Raw genomic sequence first — 18,629 nt, 5'->3', positions numbered from 1 at the left:
TTATGATGGACTCAGACCTGAACCCTCAGAGGCACATAACGGTAATTACTGAATATAAATCTAAATGTATCTTTAGTAGAATTGAGTGCTGCAACAGTGTCTTCATAGATTTGCCTAAAAAGTCTGTCAGAAAGCTGCAGCTGATCAAAAGTGGTGCTGTCTGTGTTCTCAGTCTAGAACTAAGAAAGTAGAGTATATCACCCCAGTTCTGAAGTCCTTAAATTGGCTCCCTGTAACTCAGAGAATGGACCTTAAAATCCTAGACTATAAATCATCGAATGGATCAGCACCTCAATACATAACAGATCTGTTGTCAGGTTGTCAGGATTCCAAGCTCTATGCCCTAACCACTAGGCCACAACTCCCAATTTAGTTCCCCATTTAGTTCCTACCATCCACTGATCTGAAATAAACTCCGAGGAGACTATAAAGGAGCTTGAAACCCGAGTTCTTTGAAGTCAAATTTAAAATCCACAAACCTGTTAAACTGTTAAAGTATCATAAGTTTAAAATTGCAATCCAGCTGTATAATTTTCTTTACTATCTGCTTGACCATGTTTTTTGTATCTTCATTTGCTTTTATTTTCCTTTTATTTTCTGTTGGATTCCAGAGCGGAAGAAGATTAGGGCCACTGGAAAAAAAAACAATTACTGATTTTTAAGTTTTATTTCAGTTTAATATGGGGAAAAAGTCAGAATTCTTACTTTAATCTCAGAATTCTGACTTTTTTTCTCAGAATTCTGACTTTTCTCAGAATTCTGACTTTAATCTTAGAATTCTGACTTAGATCTCTGACTTTTTCTCATATTGTACTGAAATAATATTTAAAAATCACTTAACTTTTTTATTTTTTCAGTGGCCCTAATCCTCTTCCGTACCAGTCATGTTTTGTAGATGGAAAAAAAAATGGGAACCCCTGCAGTTCCCTTCTAGGCCTGCAGGGGGCGGGGTGCAGCCGCCATCTTGAGGACACCCCCAAACGTATCGCTTTGCTTGGCATAGGGCGGTTGACAACCGTCTCCAGCTCATCATGAGGAGATTATTCACTGTCAAATAATACAGCAGAGCGACAGTTTCATATTTTAGACTTCCAGGGAGGAAGAAGAGGTGCTGCCCAGCGACATTTCATCGCTGCTGGCTGTTTTTTTTGTGAACGGCTGCGGTGGCGCTGTAGCCCGATGGCCGGCTAGCTTGCTCCTCGCTGGACTCCGCCGCGGCCTGCTCGGGAGGAGGAAGGGTGGTGACGGCGCAAAATGCTCCGCCGCTGACTGACTCCCAACCAACACACACACACACACACACACACTCTGTCCTCCTGCGTTAACACGGACTCAACGGGAGTTGGAAGACCACCATGATGCACTTATAGCTTTCAGTTTACACGTCGTTGACTTTTGCGGGTTTCTTTTTCTTGTTCATTTTTTTGTTGTTGCGTGAATCGAAGAGCCAGCCGGAGACGGCATCATCATCATCATGTCATCCAACTGCACCAGCGCGGCGGCCGTCAGCGCCAGCAAAACCAAGACGAAAAAGAAGCATTTTATAGGACAGAAAGTGAAGCTGTTTCGAGCCAGCGAGCCCATTCTGAGCGTGTTAATGTGGGGCGTCAATCACACGGTGAGTACATCACCGCTGCTTCTCTCCCTCCCTGTGTTTTTATTTTAGCTGCACCTTCTCAGCTAGCCGCCCCCTTCTGTCAAACTAGCGTTCACGCTTAAAAGCACGAAAATTTAAATTCAGCTGATTTTCTACTGGAGTCAAATGGAAAGGCTTGTTCTGGGGTGGGATGCTGTGCTTTTTGCAACAATTCATATTTGTGTACTTATGAGCAGACTTTTTAGGCCATATTCACCACATATGTTTTATTTATAAAAAAAAAACATGATTGCATAAACCTCATTAATTACAACCAGTTCAGAAGAATTAAACTCCAAATACACACAGTAGGCTTCTGCAAAAATCTGCATCCCTGCCATAGATGTTTTTTTTTCTCTCTCTCTCTCTCTCTCTCTCTCTCTCTCTTAGTGGGGATTATTCTGTCATCATAGATTATTTTGGATTGTAAAGTATTTGTTTCTTGGTTGGAGAGTCGTGATGTGCTGCTGCTGTGGTGCAGGCATGGTGAGGTGGGAGGGGCAGGGACAGGCAGCTGGAGCAGCTGGTTACACAGATTTCAAAACAAACCTGTTCTAAGCTCGTATTTACCGCTCCTGGGTTTCTACTCTTTCTCTTCTCTGCGCTTTATTCCATTACATCATCTGACTATAATTAGAGCAGAAAATCCTTCCCATTCTCCTTTGGCTGATGCTGCTTTTGGCTATTAAATGCTGGGCAGGTTGTGCCATCCAGGGGTGGCAGAAGGATGGATGGATGTGTGGCACAAGCAGAAGGGATACCCCCTTGTGTCGTCCACAGTTCGATAAATGCATGGAAAAGATGCCTTTTGGACCTGAAGGGATTACAGAGGAGACTTGGCAAGAGCTAAAAAAAACCAGCGAGCAATGTACATCTCAATCCTTAAATAAAATAGAATAAATAAATGTGCCAGTTCACATCAAATATCTTTTTAAACAAAAAAGAATCAACTCTGATTACATATTATAATGTAAATTTAAGGTTTATTACATATAACATGTTTCTCTAAGGAAAGCCCATTGAGCTTTATGCAGCCATTATTCATCTTAGACAAACGTGGGAATTAAAAAACAAACTTAATTTGATGGGAAAGAAAGCTCCGACAGGAACAGGCTCAGTATGAGTGGCCATCTGTGTTTGAAGATCAGCTGCAGAGGAGAAAAAAGTAAAAAAAAAAAAAAAAAACATCAAGTAGAAATTATTGGCTGTGGGATTCATGACAAATAGGTGAGCTAAAAATAAAATGACTTAAAGACGTGCAATTGAGAGAAAAAATGGCAAAAATAAAGTACAAAGGTAGTGCAAGAAGAGGTGGGTTAGTATAAAGTTTTAGAAATATTTTTAACAATTTACAGTGTTATAAATGTTAACATTTTTTGTTTTAAAGTTCTGTCTCTTACAGTTCGATGTCTATATTGAGCAGCCTTTCAAGTGGCTGGAAAAAAGGCTGCTGCACTTTTCACACGCTCGCAAGACTGGCACATTTAGACGTTTTAGGAAATATTTTAGCTTGTAAAATACTTAGACGGTTATAAAGTGGAAACTAAAGTACATGTCTACCTTAGTTCTTATAAAGATAACACATTTTTGAAACCATAGTTGGCACACTGCACACAACATGTCTGCTAAGAGGCTGACTACTGCAAACTCAGATGAGCAGACACCCTGACTACCTGTCCATATATCAACATATAGTACTAATCAGTATGGCAGAGTTATGTTATTTTTATTGACAATTAAAAACATTGTAATAAACAATACATTTCTGTATTGAATGAAAACAAGTCACCAAATTAGAGCTCAGTATTTGTGCTGAATATACGAAACAGGACTCCCTATCTGTCTTTATGTATTTTTTTCATTGAAAATGTGTTTAAGATTTTCTATACTATGGACTTTATAGCAAACTCAGTTAACTGACCGTTTGGACAGATGATCACTGCTTTTTGCTCCGTTGGTCACATAACTCCTCCTCCACTATGCAGCGCCTGCAGCATCTTTGTTATTAGTCGTCGCTGTCAGGTAGCGACAGCCCCCATAATGCTGTGAGCTTCAATCACTGAAAATGTAGCTCATAACAGATATATGATAAGTGCACATGCACAGAAAAAGATAGCAAACGGATGAGCATGTAACACGGCTTTACGTAAACATATCACCAGAATGATTGACAGTTAGGAGGACCACTTATTTAGATGATCCACCCCGAAAATAAAAGATCTTCCTCAATACTTCTAAATGAAAAGATTAGAGACGGACCTTTTAGAAATTAGGATAGGTTTTTTTAATTAGGCCCATCCTACACTGATTTGGAGAAATCTTTTCATGTCATCCTGTTAAGCACTAGGCTTACTTTGTATTCATTATTTATTTAACCTTTTAAGTGTCTAGAAAGCAGGAACTGGTGTCAAATGTATACCTTATAAATGGTTAAAGTGATCTAGATGTGCTGTGATTGTAAGGAGGATTTAGTGAAAGCAAGCAACAGTTTTGTTTTTTGTTTTTTTACATGAGTTTCTTGGATCAAGTTTATTTATTTTTTTATTTTTTTAATTGTAATACATATGCAAGTATTTTTTTTATTTTAGTCGGCTGTGCTTTAGTGTTGCTAAGACTGCCATTTCACTGTTCATTGTGCCAGGACAAAAAAAAAAAAAACCAAAAAACTGTAGACTGTAAAGTTTAGATAAAGAATTAGAGGAATAAAACTTTCTGTTTGGGGACTAAAGAGGCAGTGAAGGGGATGTTTATTACTGCAGCATCTTTAGTATTCAGCAGTTGAACTTGGGGTGTGTGGGTGCAGCACACAGGCCTGATGATTTGAGGTGTGGGTGTTGGGCCGATTCAAAACATCTAGCAGCCTTCTCATCAAAGCTGTCCCCTTTCAGTCTGAAGTTGCCTGCATGTATAATTGTTGCCTAGCAGGGATGGGGAATAGAAATAAAAACAGTAAAATGAATGTGGTAGTGCTGATTATTTACTTCCTGCTACAAGATAATTTGCCAAACAGCCGCCCTGGCATTTAGTGCTGTCCTTTTTGTGTTTGAAAGCATGCTGTTTTTTGTTTGTTGCAGGAATCTTGTAGGCTGTCTGAAGTTCCTCCATGTGTTTCTGCAGATAGGATCGAAGTTCGCCACTTGAACAGCATTAGTTTTGAGCCATGCTTTTTTTTGGGCAGAATCAAATCAGTGCTGCAAAACCCCAGAGGCCATTTAACTGATTATGCTGACAGCTCCTACAAACCATGCTAAACTTTAATCATTGTTCTGTCTGTTTGTTTGGGTTAAAATCTTAGCAATAATCTTTAAACAACTGTCACTGTTAGCCATGGGTTGTCATTAGCAATAATATTTGCATTAAAAAAATGTAAACAAAAAAGAAAAGCAAAAAATATTTCTACTACTGCTAAAATATATCAGTCAGGGTTATAAAAATATAGAATGTTTTAGTTTAAGCTTTTTAATAGGGCTGTAACTAATAAATATTTTGCAAATCGATTAATCTGTCATTTTTCAATCGGATTGCAAAAGATTTTTTTCCCCAACAGAATTTAAAGAAGGTAAAACTTGAACTATTTCACTTGAGGAGTTCTGGTTAGAGCATATTGATGGTTTCTCATCTTTAAGACAGAATGTCTCAATGTTTTTTTTGTTTTGTTGTTTTTTTAGAGTTTTTGTACATTTACTGCTCTGAGTGGGTTGCTCTGTTAGCTAGAGCTTCTATACTGTAGTTACAATTAGTAAACCTGTAAAGAAGTTAAAATTTGTTTTATTGAATTGATTATTGATTTCTTTAACAATGGGCTGTTCATATTCACCTACACTTTACTGAGCCACCCGCTACCTTCCTAACCTCCCTTTCATCACCACTCCTTTTAAACCTTCATGTCTGTGGGTGGGAGTATACATGGTCCCCTTCATGTGAGTGCAGGATTCGGCAAGGATCTGCGTTGGTCACAGAGTATGTAGGACGCCAAGTGAGCAGGCTTCTGATTGGCAGGCGCCTTGCTGGTAAATTGGTAGGAGAAACACTAAACCTAGATCAGCAAAACAAGTGCTAGTGTAAATGTGAAAGGGCTGATTCGTGGTCCAAGACAAGTTTCTCACAGGTTTGTGCAAATAATCATGTAAATGTGTTCAAAATCAGTTTCTGCTGCCATTATGCTCTTTGAGAGTCAGGGTGAGGCCCAAATTAAAGCATAACTTTTAACGGCTGACGTCAAAATGCTTTGGGGAGAACCCTGTAGCTTTCTCCTGTCCTGCTCTTTATAGCCTGGGTATATGGAGTTGCATTTAATTTCTGAATTAATCAGGCTGCCTGCTCAGCCTCTGTAGTCATTCTCTGAAAAGATATGGTGTTCCTAACTTTCCAGCTTTCGTGTTATTTTACCACAATTCAGGACTGTGAGATTTCTGAGGAGTATAGCTTGCTGAGTTGATCATCAGATACATAAACACACTGGAAAAAATAAAAATCTAGATAAGTAATTTTCTCCTTAAAATAAGTACATTTGTTCTTGGATTGAGGAGGTAAAAGTGACATTATGCTAATGGAACAAGACAATTTACATTTAAAATAAGAAAACACAATTGCATTGTCTTATTTCAAGTGTATTTTATCTAAATATCTTATTTTAAGAGTAAAAATACTAATTCCATCGGCAAATCATCTCATTTACCTACTCAAATTAAGGGTAAATACACTTAATTTAAGAAATTTTGACTTAATTCTAGGTCGTTTTTCCAGTGCATTGTTAGTAGTACCTAATCCAGACAGAACAAAACATGTTTCTGTTGGTTGATGAGGGGGCAGACAGGCATCACTGCAGTACACTCACAATTGTAGGAAGGATATGGTGACACGTTTTGCACACTAGTTACCCTAATACATGGTTGCCAAGGCCTTTGGATCATGTAACCTCTTTGTGCATCGTTCGCATAGACATCTACTGCTTAAACTCTACTTTTCTGACCTCCTTTGTCTTTCTTCTCATCCTCCTTTTAGATTAATGAGTTAAGTAATGTGCCTGTACCCGTGATGCTGATGCCAGACGACTTTAAAGCCTACAGTAAGATCAAAGTGGACAACCACCTATTTAACAAGTAGGTACATCAGTTCACATGCTGTGAAAAGTTTTAAAACGGCAAAACTGAAATATAAAAGACTTGTTTGAATTGAGACGTCCCTTTGGTCTACAGCACTAGATGAAGTATCCTGAAGAATGATTGATATAATTAGCTCAGTCTGCTAAATTAGTTTTTAGTCGAGCCTTTCATGATGCTGATCAGTGGTTTTTCAACATCCTGTTAAATCATTCTGGACTTTCGTTTTGTCTGTTCGTGTTCTTGCAATGACTGCAGGAAATGCTTCTTTTAATCTGGTTTAAAATTACAGTAACACAGAGGATTTTATAGGAACCTTGTTTTATTCTCTGGGCAAGAGATCTTCCCTGACGAGCATTTGTCCTAATTTCTCAGTATACCTGGGTCTGGATATTGTGAATACTTGTACTAATCTTTTTTTAGCCATTCAAAATACCCCAAAACACTTTGGAAGTAAATTCTTACTTCTAAAATCTTTTTTTATTCCTGATGTCAATCTGACCTTAGGTTTGTTGTCATACAGAATCGGTATTCAATGCTAAACAAGAAGAAAAAAAAACAACACAATGGAAATGTGTAAATACACCACATCAGCATCTATACCATCTATATTATCATAGTTACTTTGGATGTTGCAGCCTCTTTGTTTTTTTCCTTGAAAGCAACAGATATTTTGTTCAAACTGGACATTCTGCTGCAGAATATTTGGTTGAATTGATTTAGACATTTGTTGTCCTGTTGACAACTGTTACTTCAGCTGCAGCAATTTAAGTTGGTGGAGGGCTAATGCTATGCTAACTCAACAACTCAAATGGCAGGCATCTGTTACTATAATTACATTTACATAGTGATGAAAAATGTGAAACGAGTCACAATTTAAGTAAAATGAACATTTATATAGGAAGCTTTTATTATTAATGGTTAGGAAATGACAGTGGCAGCAATGCAGGCGTTTATGTGATTTCAAATCAGCAAACGTGTTCACGTATTGGCCGGCTAATATATCAATATGTGTCTTTACTGAAAACACTTAGGTTTACTAACATCACCTACAAATCTAGAGTAAAACACTGAAATTAAATAAAATGTGTGTCAACAGGGCATCATAATTTAATCAGAAAGCCTTTATACAACCAGAGTAAGCTACCTGCACAAAACAAAGTTTTTAAAGTCCTATTATGTGTTATATATCAAACTTAAAACTTTCAACCTGAGATTGATAATGCCTAGTTTAGTGTTTGGAGTGTTTTATTGTTATTTATACTATTCTAGCATCAATACTGCAGTGTTTTATTGATGGATAAAGCTAATAGAAATAGTGTGTTTTGTTATTTTTCCTCCAAATGGTGCTCAGAACTTTGTGCCATTCACCCTTCATCTGTGTCTCTCGTCAGAGAAAATCTACCGAGTCGCTTTAAGTTTAAAGAGTACTGTCCCATGGTGTTCCGAAACCTGAGGGAGCGTTTCGCCATCGACGACCAGGACTACCAGGTGAAACACTTTTTCACTAAGTCAGCAAACACCAGTAGAGGAAATTAAATTCTGCATTAGCTGGTAAAAAGTGATTTCTTTTTTTTTTTTTTTTTTGTGGTGTGTCTCAGAACTCTCTGACCAGGAGCGCCCCTCTTAACAGTGACTCCCAGGGCCGCTTCGGTAACCGCTTCCTGACAAGCTACGACCATCGCTTCGTAATCAAAACAGTATCCAGTGAGGACATTGCTGAGATGCACAACATTCTAAAGAAATATCATCAGGTAGAACTGTCGTTTTTGTTTGAATCACAGGCTTACCTTTATCTCCCTTTCTTCTGAGCTGACTTTAAACACTGATGTAAATGATGCACTGCTGTGGAACTTAAAAGGACAGTAAAGCAGCTCTGTGCTGAGCTTTAATCAGTGTTGGAAGTGATTTTTATTTTTTTTATGCCTCCCGTCTTTTTTTTCTATCACTCCCACACTCCTCGTTACATCGCTCGTCTCCTCTCCTTGGTTCCAGTTCATAGTGGAGTGTCATGGCAACACGCTGCTCCCCCAGTTCCTGGGAATGTACAGGCTAACGGTGGACGGCGTAGAGACGTACATGGTGGTGACCCGGAACGTTTTCAGCCATCGTCTCACTGTGCACCGCAAATATGACCTGAAGGTAAAATAAAAAGTGTAATATACTGTACCATGGTCATCTTCTCAGTCCGCCTATAATCCATCCATCCTTTCGCCCACCTGCTTTTTTGTTAATCCATCCACTTGTCTGCTCAGCCATACTTTCAGCATTTATTATATTACCTGTTTTTTTCCATCAGTTGTCCAGTCATTTGTCCCTACAGCAGCCCATCTGTCAATATATGAAAAAAAAACACTTAAGGAACTTGAGAAGTCTTATTAAATAGAGAAGGAATTGGGACTTGCACCCTTGCAATTTGCAGTAAAAATAAATTGTGCTATCGAAAGACGTTAATCTAATTAACTGGATTGTTTTGCCTCTTGTGGAAAGAGAATCAGAACTGTAATTTAAAAAAAAGGATGTTCACCTCACCACTGTATCTGTTTTGAAGCGATGAACCAAATCTAACTGCTCCAGGATATTTTCTCTTTTTATCCTTCACCTTATGGAGCTTTTCTTTATGGTGCCTTGTGAAGATATTTTAATTCAGCAGCACAGTTTGGTGATAACCCAATTTACAGGAGACTAGAAGTCTAGGTCGTTGCTGAAAGCTGTTAGATCTCAGTTTATGCTGAGCATTAATGCTAGCCATGGTCTTAACAGTGCCACACCAGTCTCATATCCCTTTATTTACATTACCTCCTATGCTTACATACAGATTGTCTTATTAAAGGTTCTTCTGATTAAGTTTGTTTGTTTAAATCCTCTTTTTCTGTTTTTGTTTTTGTTTTTTTTATCCTGATTTTTAGGGTTCTACAGTTGCAAGGGAAGCCAGTGACAAGGAGAAGGTAAGCCTCATTTCTTTGTGCTGACGGGCTGCCGTCACGAAGGGACCAAAAATAACCCCCCTCGGATGACCCCAGCAGCAAACTTGTCAAATGACAGCTAAATTAAGTAGTTCTAAGCAGAATGAAAGCAGATACACTGTGTTGGTACCTTGTGCAACGGCCTCATTTAAATATATCTTTCATAACATCCTGAGGCTTGTTTTAAAGTGTTTGTTTGCTCAAAGCTTCTCTAGATGTTTAGTTACCTGATGTGATGTAAGCATGGCTGATAGAAATCTGATATAATGCATCTCTCTCTTCAGGCTAAAGAGCTTCCTACTTTTAAAGACAATGACTTCCTGAATGAAGGGCACAAGCTGCAGATAGGAGACGATAACAAGAAGTACTTTTTGGAGAAGCTAAAACGGGATGTTGAGGTAGAGAAACTTTGGTTTATTGGGACGTTAGCTCTGCTTATTTGTTAGTCTACCTCCGTGATTCAGTTTTTATTTCTTTAAAGTGCAAAAGACTTTTCTCTGAATTCTATTTTTATAGAATAATGAGGCCTCTCTGTATGTGTGTTTTAGTTCTTGGCCACCCTGAAGATCATGGACTACAGTCTGCTGGTGGGCATCCATGACATAGAGCGGGCGGAGCAGGAGGAGATGGACGTAGAGGGCGGCGGGGACGAGGAGGAATTTGAGAACGATGAAATGGGTCGGGGCGTGCTGACTGGTTCTTTCGGCACGCCTCCTGACAGTCCTGGAAACCCTCTCAACTACGGGGGATTCTTCGGCCCCGGGGAGTTCGACCCCTCTGTTGATGTTTACGCAATCAAGAGCCATGATAGTGAGCAATTTTATTTAAAATTAGAAAAATAAAAACACAAATGAAAGAGAATTGAATTTGACTAAAGGTCCAAGTTGCAAATACATTAATGCTGCTTGAATTCTGATTTTGTCTTTCTACAGCGACAAATTTACATGCAATTAATTTTAACTTCCTTGAACAGAGTTAAGAATAACTTTGAAGTGAGTTTTACAATTAGGTTCTCAGTCACTTTCACACTAACGCCTCAAAATAAGATTAAGTGCAGCTAATTAAGACTCACTGAAAGAAACTCTTAACTTATCTCAGTATAAACATGGCTGCTCTGTGAAGCTGTCAAAGGGTTTTTAAGTGAACTAAGAGCATCTATATAGACCAAAAGTCTCAAACTCCTCCAGGTCCGCCATCCTGCACCTTTTACATCCTCACTATTATGCTTACTACTCAACAGCTGCGAGGAAGCTGTGGAAACACTGAGAGCAGGGTTTGGGTTTTGGGTATAGAACATTACCCTCACAGAACTGTGTTCTGTTATCACAAGAAATAAAAAAAATATGGCTTCATTGGAAGTTAAGAGGCCTCTCCAGGGTTGACGTTAAGGATTTTTACCATTTTTACCACCAAGTGACTTTCACATTTCATTTGCCCAGAAACAATTTTTACTTGCCCAGTATAATGTTTAATAAATATAGTTCCTAATATTCATTTTTGTATATATATCAATGAGACATGTTTGTTTTTTGAATGTTTTTTGTAATTCAGTATTTTTTAAGTTTACATGTTCCTGGTGTGTATATGCATGCGTCAGATAATGAACTCAAGCCTACATTACCGTGCTAACATGCTTTTCAATCCTTCCTGCACATTCTTTTCAAACTAAAATTTGCTTCAAACTGTTGTGTGCTTGGAAAAATATAAATTGTAATGTTAAAAAAAAAAAAAAAAACATGACAGGTTTAAAACTTAAGATAAATCACAAGACAGAAGTCAACGTCACAAATGAATAACTTTTATTTTAGAGTCACGGTATGTTTATACAAGATAATAATATTAATATGTGACTTTTCTAGAGAATCATTATACATAGCTATTTTATTCAGGGTCTCCACAGTCTTATATAATTTCAGAATTCTCTGACTTTTAACTGACTCAGGAGCAGTTTTCCGTGACAAAATAAATGCAGCCGTTTGTCATTTTGGTAACTACATTAAAATAACCGCTAGGTGGACAAAAATCACCATCTGGTGGAAAATCGCCCGGCTTTTTCAAATCACGTGAGAATGTGTACAAAACAACAAACATGGCGGCGGCAACACTTCTGGGTCGTTTTCATCGAATGTCTGTGATTTTAAAGTAATTTTGAGTGATACATTTTTTTTTTGTGATCATTGCACTTGCAAATGCAATGAAATTTGTACTCTCCCAACAATAAAAACTACTTGCCTCGGGAGATCGGACGATGCTTAACATCGAGCCCTGCCTCTGGTAGGTCTGCAGGAGCTGCAGAGATGCACCGCTCAGGTGGGAGAATTCATCAGGCGTTATACTCCACAAATTTATAGAATAGAGGCAAGGAGAAATCCAGCACTGATAGAAAACTATACTAGAATGAGCTCAGGTTAAAGGATTTGAGGGGCTGAAAACAGAGCAGCTTATGATTAGGAAGGTGGAGTTATAGCCCAGACCTAAACCCAGAGGAGTTTTAAATAACCACATAATGCAAACAAAATAAATTAAGGTTGCGATGACTCAAAATCTGAAAGTTCAAAAGATATAAACACTTTTCCAACCTACTGAGTAAAACCAAGTCAATCATCTTATCAGGTTGTCAGCACCAAGAACTGGAACATTTGTGGTTGTCTCCAGTATTATCAGCTGTAATGTAAAGTAATTTTATTTATTTTATTTTTCCAGGTGCTGTGAAGAAGGAGGTTTACTTTATGGCTATTATTGACATCCTCACGCACTATGATGCTAAGAAAAAAGCTGCACATGCTGCCAAAACTGTGAAACATGGGGTGAGTGTTGAATGCTCGTTCTTTTTATGGACTTTGAAATAAGACCAGTGGGTTTCACAGAGTTACTGTACTTGGAATCATTCTTTGAAATATCTGCTGTTATAAACGCAGGTCATTGTGGATTAGAAGGGAACCTGAAGAAATCAACCTTAAAGGAATAGTACACCCAAAACATGATTAGCCGAGGGGTAATGATATGCTGAACAACACTCTGGAGTACTTTTTTGATATCTCAAATGCATCTGGAGATCTGGGAGGCTTCTTGCTGTCTGCTGACATTCAAATAATGGAGGTCTACGGTGTCCGAGACAGAAAGGTCCATAAAAGTCCACAAAAAACATGTCAATATTCCTCTATACTGCTCGTCCAATGTATTCCAAGTGTCCTGAGTGGGTAGCATCCAGAATTTACTCGAAACGAAGTCATTTAGAATGTTTTTAGAGCATAAACAGTAGTGTATAGGATTTCCTGAAAGCGCACACCTGCGCGTTCACGACGCTACGGAAGCCGGCACGTTAGAAACTCGTTAGAAACAAAAACGGTTAAAGGATTGTAAATTGGAGGATTATGACTTTTCTCAAGCTATTTGGAGGGTTGATTTTATGGTCTCTCTGTGTAATTCAGTCCAAAGGGACTGATTAAAAGTTTGTCTGACGATTAATCAGAGGATGGAAACACTTCCCCATCTCCACAGTGGTTAATGTCAACCTGATGAGCAGGTACTGCTTGCAGTGCAGCTCTGTCACATGCCTGGACCAAAGATGGTGAAATAAAAGGGGTTGAATGTAGTTCATGTGCCAAAAGCAAAGTAGTTTAGCCTACAGCATGAACACTTTCTGAAACCATTTATTGTTTTGGTCAGACATTATGTCAGGCTATTGCTTCAGGAAAACTGGAAAGGATTTTATTTTAAAGACTTTACCATGAGGAAATCTTTTTTTTTTTTTAAACATCTTGCATTGGGCTGAAACGTTTGTTACATTGGATGTAGGAGTTTGCCTTGAGGGTTGTTAGTTCAAGCCCCAGCTCCGGCTTTCAGTGTCGTTGTGTCCTTGGACAATGCACTTCACCTGCATTGCCTACTGATGGTGGTCAGAGGGCCCGGTGTCAGCGAGCCCGAGGGCATCTGTGGCTACTATATATTTTGCCACGCTTTGTGTGTGAGTATGCACGTGAATGTAGTGTAAAGCTCTTTGGTCAAGTCCTCTGACTTGAAAGACACTATATAAGTGTAGACCATTAACTTGGATTTTTTGTGTTGGTGTTTGTTTTTTTTATCCATGCATTATTGACATTTTATGTCCCTTTTTTGGTCAGATACATATTTTTCTAGCTGCACAACATGCAGACAGAATGTTACATGCATTAAACATTCCTTCTCCATTACCTTAGGCTGCAGATGATGCAAAAGTTAATTAGCCTTGAGCTTGATGTTAGCACTTAATTTCTCTTTAATGGAGTAGTATAGTCTTAACAAATAACAAAGCTTCCATAGCCTGAAGCAGTTCAGTTGTTTGTTTCAGTCAAAATGATGCAGAAACTAACTTTGTGGAAACTTTTAAATTAAGAGCCTTTAAATATGCTGGTGAAGATTCTGAGTCACCCAGGTCAGTCATTCCAAAAAAGTAAAAAAAAAAAGAAACAAAAACAAACTGCTGAAATTTGTTTTCCAAGTTTGAAGACGTTTCACTTTTTCAATTCAAAATGTCCGGATTAGCTTTGAGTTTCCAGATTTGGAGCCACTCTATAAGCCGGAAACTCAGCGTTAACCCAGACATTTGATTTGAGAAAGCTGCCCGGATGGGAAGCGAAATGTCTTCAAACTTGGAAAACAAAGTCCTGTTGTTTGTTTTTTTTACTTTTTTGGAATGACTGACCTGGGTGACTCAGAATCTTTAAAAATAGCCTTTAAATATTCTTTCTAAATGTAAAATAAATAAATTAAACTTATTGATCTCCCAATGGAGAAATTAACTCTGCATCTAAGCCATCCTCTTTGGGGCGCAGTGAGCTGCCACTGTGCAGCGCCCGGGCATCAGTTGAGGGTTACAGACAAGAGAGGCAGGTATATTTTCCAATTCACAAAAGTTAAGTTAAGAGTATTTGAGTAACTGTTCAATTTTTCCCCGAGTCTCTCTCCTTTCTCCTTCTGCAGTGAAAAAGTCCTGGTCTCGATTTCGGGGATCAGGTTAATAATGCTTAGGGGGGCCTCATTGCAGGGGGCTTAACTGGAGCCAGCATTTGGTGATTGCCGCCTTGCTTGCAATCAAAAGATCTTCATTAAATATGTGTCACTTGAACCATGGCCTTCAGAGATTTTTAGGAGGTACAAGAAGATGAAAGAAAAGTCCAATACTCTTTCCAGGCTTTCAGATTATTTGCTTAACAGCATGCCAAAGCATCTTCAACTTAGCACTGGACCAGAAGATATGAAAGTAATCTACAGTAACCAGCTCCTCCAGAATGGCAACTGTGCACAACTTAACCATTGATTTCTGCTCTGCTGCAATAAAAAACCTGATTAGGTTCTTCCAGGAATCTCACCATTCTATAGTAGAAAAGGTGCTTTTCCATAGTCGAGATGAAACTTCCACTGAGATGTAATCCTTCGCTTCCTTTACCCAATGCTAATTGATATCTGTTGGCCACGTATTCATAGATGTGAAATTTCTGTAAAGTTTGCCAATTATACCTTTTTAATAACTACCAGTTTCAGGGTTTCCACGGGTCATTAAAAATCATTAAATTATTATTTTTTAAATTAAGGCCTTAATTGGCATTAAGATTCATTAAATGTTTTTATTGTGGCATTTAAAATGCTTTATTAAAAAAATGTTTAGAAAAACAATTTCGTCAGACATATTATATCACGATATATTTTTGTGGAACTGCTTCCGGTTGATCGCAAAGCTGTATGTTCAGAAAAGAAGCTTGAGTCGGAGAAAAAGCAAGAGAATGGAGGGAAAAAGCAAGTTTCCACAAAATTGGTTGGAAAACGAGGAATTTGGTACATGGCTGCAGCCTGACGGGTACTTGTTGGTGGCATTAAAATTATTTCTAAGAGCATTAAAAAGTATTAAATTTGAGTTATTATTTCCTGTATAAACCCTGCGTTTCTGCATACATTATGACTTGCATTATCCCTGGATTCATCACTAAGTCAGTGGTCATGGTTTCCCCCTAAAAAAACTGCACCTGCATATCAAAATCAAAATCTCTCCTCCAATCTCAGAAATCTGGCATAAATCCTTGCAATTTTCCAGATGCCCATTTTTTGTTATGTTACAGAAGGAAGTGATTCAGTCTGTATTTAGGGATTAGAAATATCATGAGAAAGCACAGATGGTATGCCGACCAACTCAACACTCCTGTCTGTTTTTTCAGATTATACTTTTTAACCACCTCAGATCAGTTCTTTAAGGAAAACTTGCACTTCAGTTTTGGAAATTGCATACTTGCGGAGGCCTGTCTGAGCAACCAAGCATAGATCGTTTAGGGAAGTTCAATATAGTGAGCTCATTGAATGTTCTGCTATGTAGTTTGGATTACACCAGCATTCTAAAGGTCTAATCTGGGCCCACATGTAATAATCCACTATCCCTCGCCAGTCAAAGGCTTGAGTATTTTACTCTTGGTCTTTTATCTTTTATTTCTGCATATAAATATGGAAAAAATTGCAGATCAGACTCCCTAAATTGTTTTGTTGGGATCTCTACTGGGAGTGCTGCAAAGATTTATAATAATCTAGGGAGAACGTTTACCTTCATTGTCCATAGGCTCCACCTCTCCAGATCATCATAGATTTTCTTATTTGTTTGAAATGAATTTTCATAGAGCTGTGCAAGTTTTTTTTTTTTTGTTAAAAAAGCACAAAGTACACAATTTGATTCCATTTATTGCTTTGATGGCTTGAAAAATTAGGTCAAAATTAGGGTTTTTGTACATTGAGTGTATAAACGAAAAAAATCCCATACTTTTCCAGAATGTTCATAAGCAGTAGGATAGAAAATTCAGTATTTTCCACGGCTAGAGGACCGTTATCCGCATATCAGCATATATTGTTCTCCACATCCTCAGTAAACCTCCCTGATAACCAAACCAGAGGCTCAATCAAAAGGTTAACGGACACCGCTGCCGACACCCTCTTTGCATTGTTAGTTGATTTGAGAGGTTCCCATTAATCTATATTCTTGCTGTTTGTAAACAGTAGATTAATCCTATTCACTACATAAATATTTGTGTTGATATATTTAATACACTACATGTCTTTTTAAAGTTTTTAAGCATGTTACTTGTTCTATGAGACAGCTTTTAAACACCATGTATACCTACATGTTTTTTCTGTAGGATGATTATGTATTTTCAGGGTTTATTTACAATAAAATAGTTTTCACCATCAAAGATGTACTTGATTTTGATAATTAGGTATGATTTAAGACAAGCAACATGAGGTATATTGGTAACTTAAATTCTCCAGTCTTGTTTATGAAGATTGTTTTATTGGATCAAGCTTTGCTAAAATATCAATCACTGCTGTTGCATTAAGCACAGCTGCTAAATCAACCGTATGGTTGAAAAGTGCTTCCATCAGCAGACCAGAAGAAGACGTCTGCATTTTCATACAAATCATTTTCAATGTTCTTAATTGAGTATAATGTATTTAATTGCTGCTGTTTTTAAGGATCTTCTGATCTTGCAGGAATTAAAGCGACGTCAACTTTTGTTCACGCTGGTCTGCAGTTCTGTTATTGTTCTGACTTTAAAGGCTCTCCTGTTTTTCTTGTGCAGGCAGGGGCCGAGATCTCGACGGTGAACCCGGAGCAGTACTCCAAAAGGTTCTACGAGTTTATGTCCAACATCCTATCATAGAATTATCCTCCAGTCCAGCCGGTCACCTCCAGTCATAGATCAGTCAGATGCCACACTTTCACTTCTGTGTGTAGGTCTCTCGCCCCTCGAATAAAAAATAAAAATAAACAATCCAACAAGCATCCAGTAAGATCCCCAAACGCTGCAGAGGTCCTGCTGGGGGATCCTTTGAGCCTGTTACGCAACACCCACCCCTTCTTCACTTTGTGAAATCAAATCCCAGTATCCTCCTCCTGTTTTATTTTCTTTTTTAAATCTACACTCCTTAACACTTCAATTGCTCCTCATGCCAGCACGAAAACTGTCTCACTAATGCCTTGAACGAGAGCATCAGCTTCAGCAGTTATGTCAGTCAGTAGAGTCTCCTCAGTCACTGTTCATGCTGTTTTTCTTTTAGACAAACAGGTGCAGAATGACCAAATTGCATGACAAACTTCTCAGACAGTCGCCACCAGGCTTCTCCTAAGATTTACATGTACTGCTGACAAATTGGAGATTAGCACATTAATATATCAGTGTATAGACTAAACGAATGCAGTGTCAAAAAAAAAAAAATGCATGGCTGACATGTACATGAGACTCCAGTACCAGTTGTAACATCAAACCACTAAACATCGGAGTGTTATGACTAAAAGGATTAATATGGAAAAAAAAAAAAGTTGAAATGTTATGTTGCCATAATTTCTCTGGATGTTTTTAAAATTTTAACCCAGAAGTTGGGTGGAGGTTGGTTGGAATAAGGAAACACAAACTCACAAAAGAAAAAAAGGGGAATTCTGCAGCAAATACTTGTTTTATTACCATAATGATCATTTTTATATCTTGTTTACATTAATGTAGCAATTTTGTGTTTGTATACAGTATTGTTTTGTTACCAACAGACATTAGGAAAAAAGGTTACTTGAAAAAAATGACTCATTGCATATTAAAGGGAGTTTTATCTTGTTTTTGTTGTCCTCGTTCTTTTCTTGCCCTCTGTGTGCATGTTTTTATAAATTCATAAACTTTGGGAGATAAATCACACTAAAATTTTTGTGTGATCCCATAAGGGAATTATCCAAATACTTAACAGATCAAGTTGAAAGCTTATTGAACACAAAATATAGTCTTCCTTATTTAATGAGTTGCATCTCCACATAGTTACTTCAAACTGTGGAGTTTGGGGAAATTAGTAAATATGCAAGACGAGTCAACCACTTTGTAGATAATTAAACATTTAGGGTTAAAGTTACTTGTTTTTTAGAGCTCC

At 38.0% G+C, this 18,629-nt stretch overlaps 1 protein-coding gene across 1 annotated transcript; it reads left to right on the top strand.

Annotated features, from left to right (window-relative positions):
- Positions 1-958: 958 nt before the first annotated feature.
- On the top strand, positions 959-17,478 carry LOC119779354 (phosphatidylinositol 5-phosphate 4-kinase type-2 beta). The gene is made up of 10 exons (XM_038278972.1): positions 959-1,618; positions 6,641-6,738; positions 8,133-8,229; positions 8,340-8,492; positions 8,734-8,880; positions 9,648-9,686; positions 9,989-10,102; positions 10,253-10,514; positions 12,408-12,511; positions 17,300-17,478. Exons 1-10 carry the CDS (start codon positions 1,475-1,477, stop codon positions 17,378-17,380), a joined length of 1,239 nt encoding a protein of 412 aa, XP_038134900.1. The 5' UTR covers positions 959-1,474; the 3' UTR covers positions 17,381-17,478.
- The last annotated feature ends 1,151 nt before the right edge of the window (positions 17,479-18,629 follow it).

This window comes from Cyprinodon tularosa, unplaced genomic scaffold (assembly GCF_016077235.1).
Source record: "Cyprinodon tularosa strain WSP-4 unplaced genomic scaffold, ASM1607723v1 ctg146, whole genome shotgun sequence".
Classification (NCBI taxonomy): domain Eukaryota; kingdom Metazoa; phylum Chordata; class Actinopteri; order Cyprinodontiformes; family Cyprinodontidae; genus Cyprinodon; species Cyprinodon tularosa.
This window is presented reverse-complemented; position numbering and strand designations above follow the sequence as displayed.

Coding starts and splice junctions, on each gene's coding strand:
- LOC119779354 (XM_038278972.1), top strand. CDS start 1,475: ATGTCATCCAACTGCACCAGCGCGGCGGCCGTCAGCGCCAGCAAAACC. Junction 8,493..8,733: donor TTCTAAAGAAATATCATCAG/GTAGAACTGTCG, acceptor CCTTGGTTCCAG/TTCATAGTGGAGTGTCATGG. Junction 10,103..10,252: donor AGCTAAAACGGGATGTTGAG/GTAGAGAAACTT, acceptor TGTGTGTTTTAG/TTCTTGGCCACCCTGAAGAT.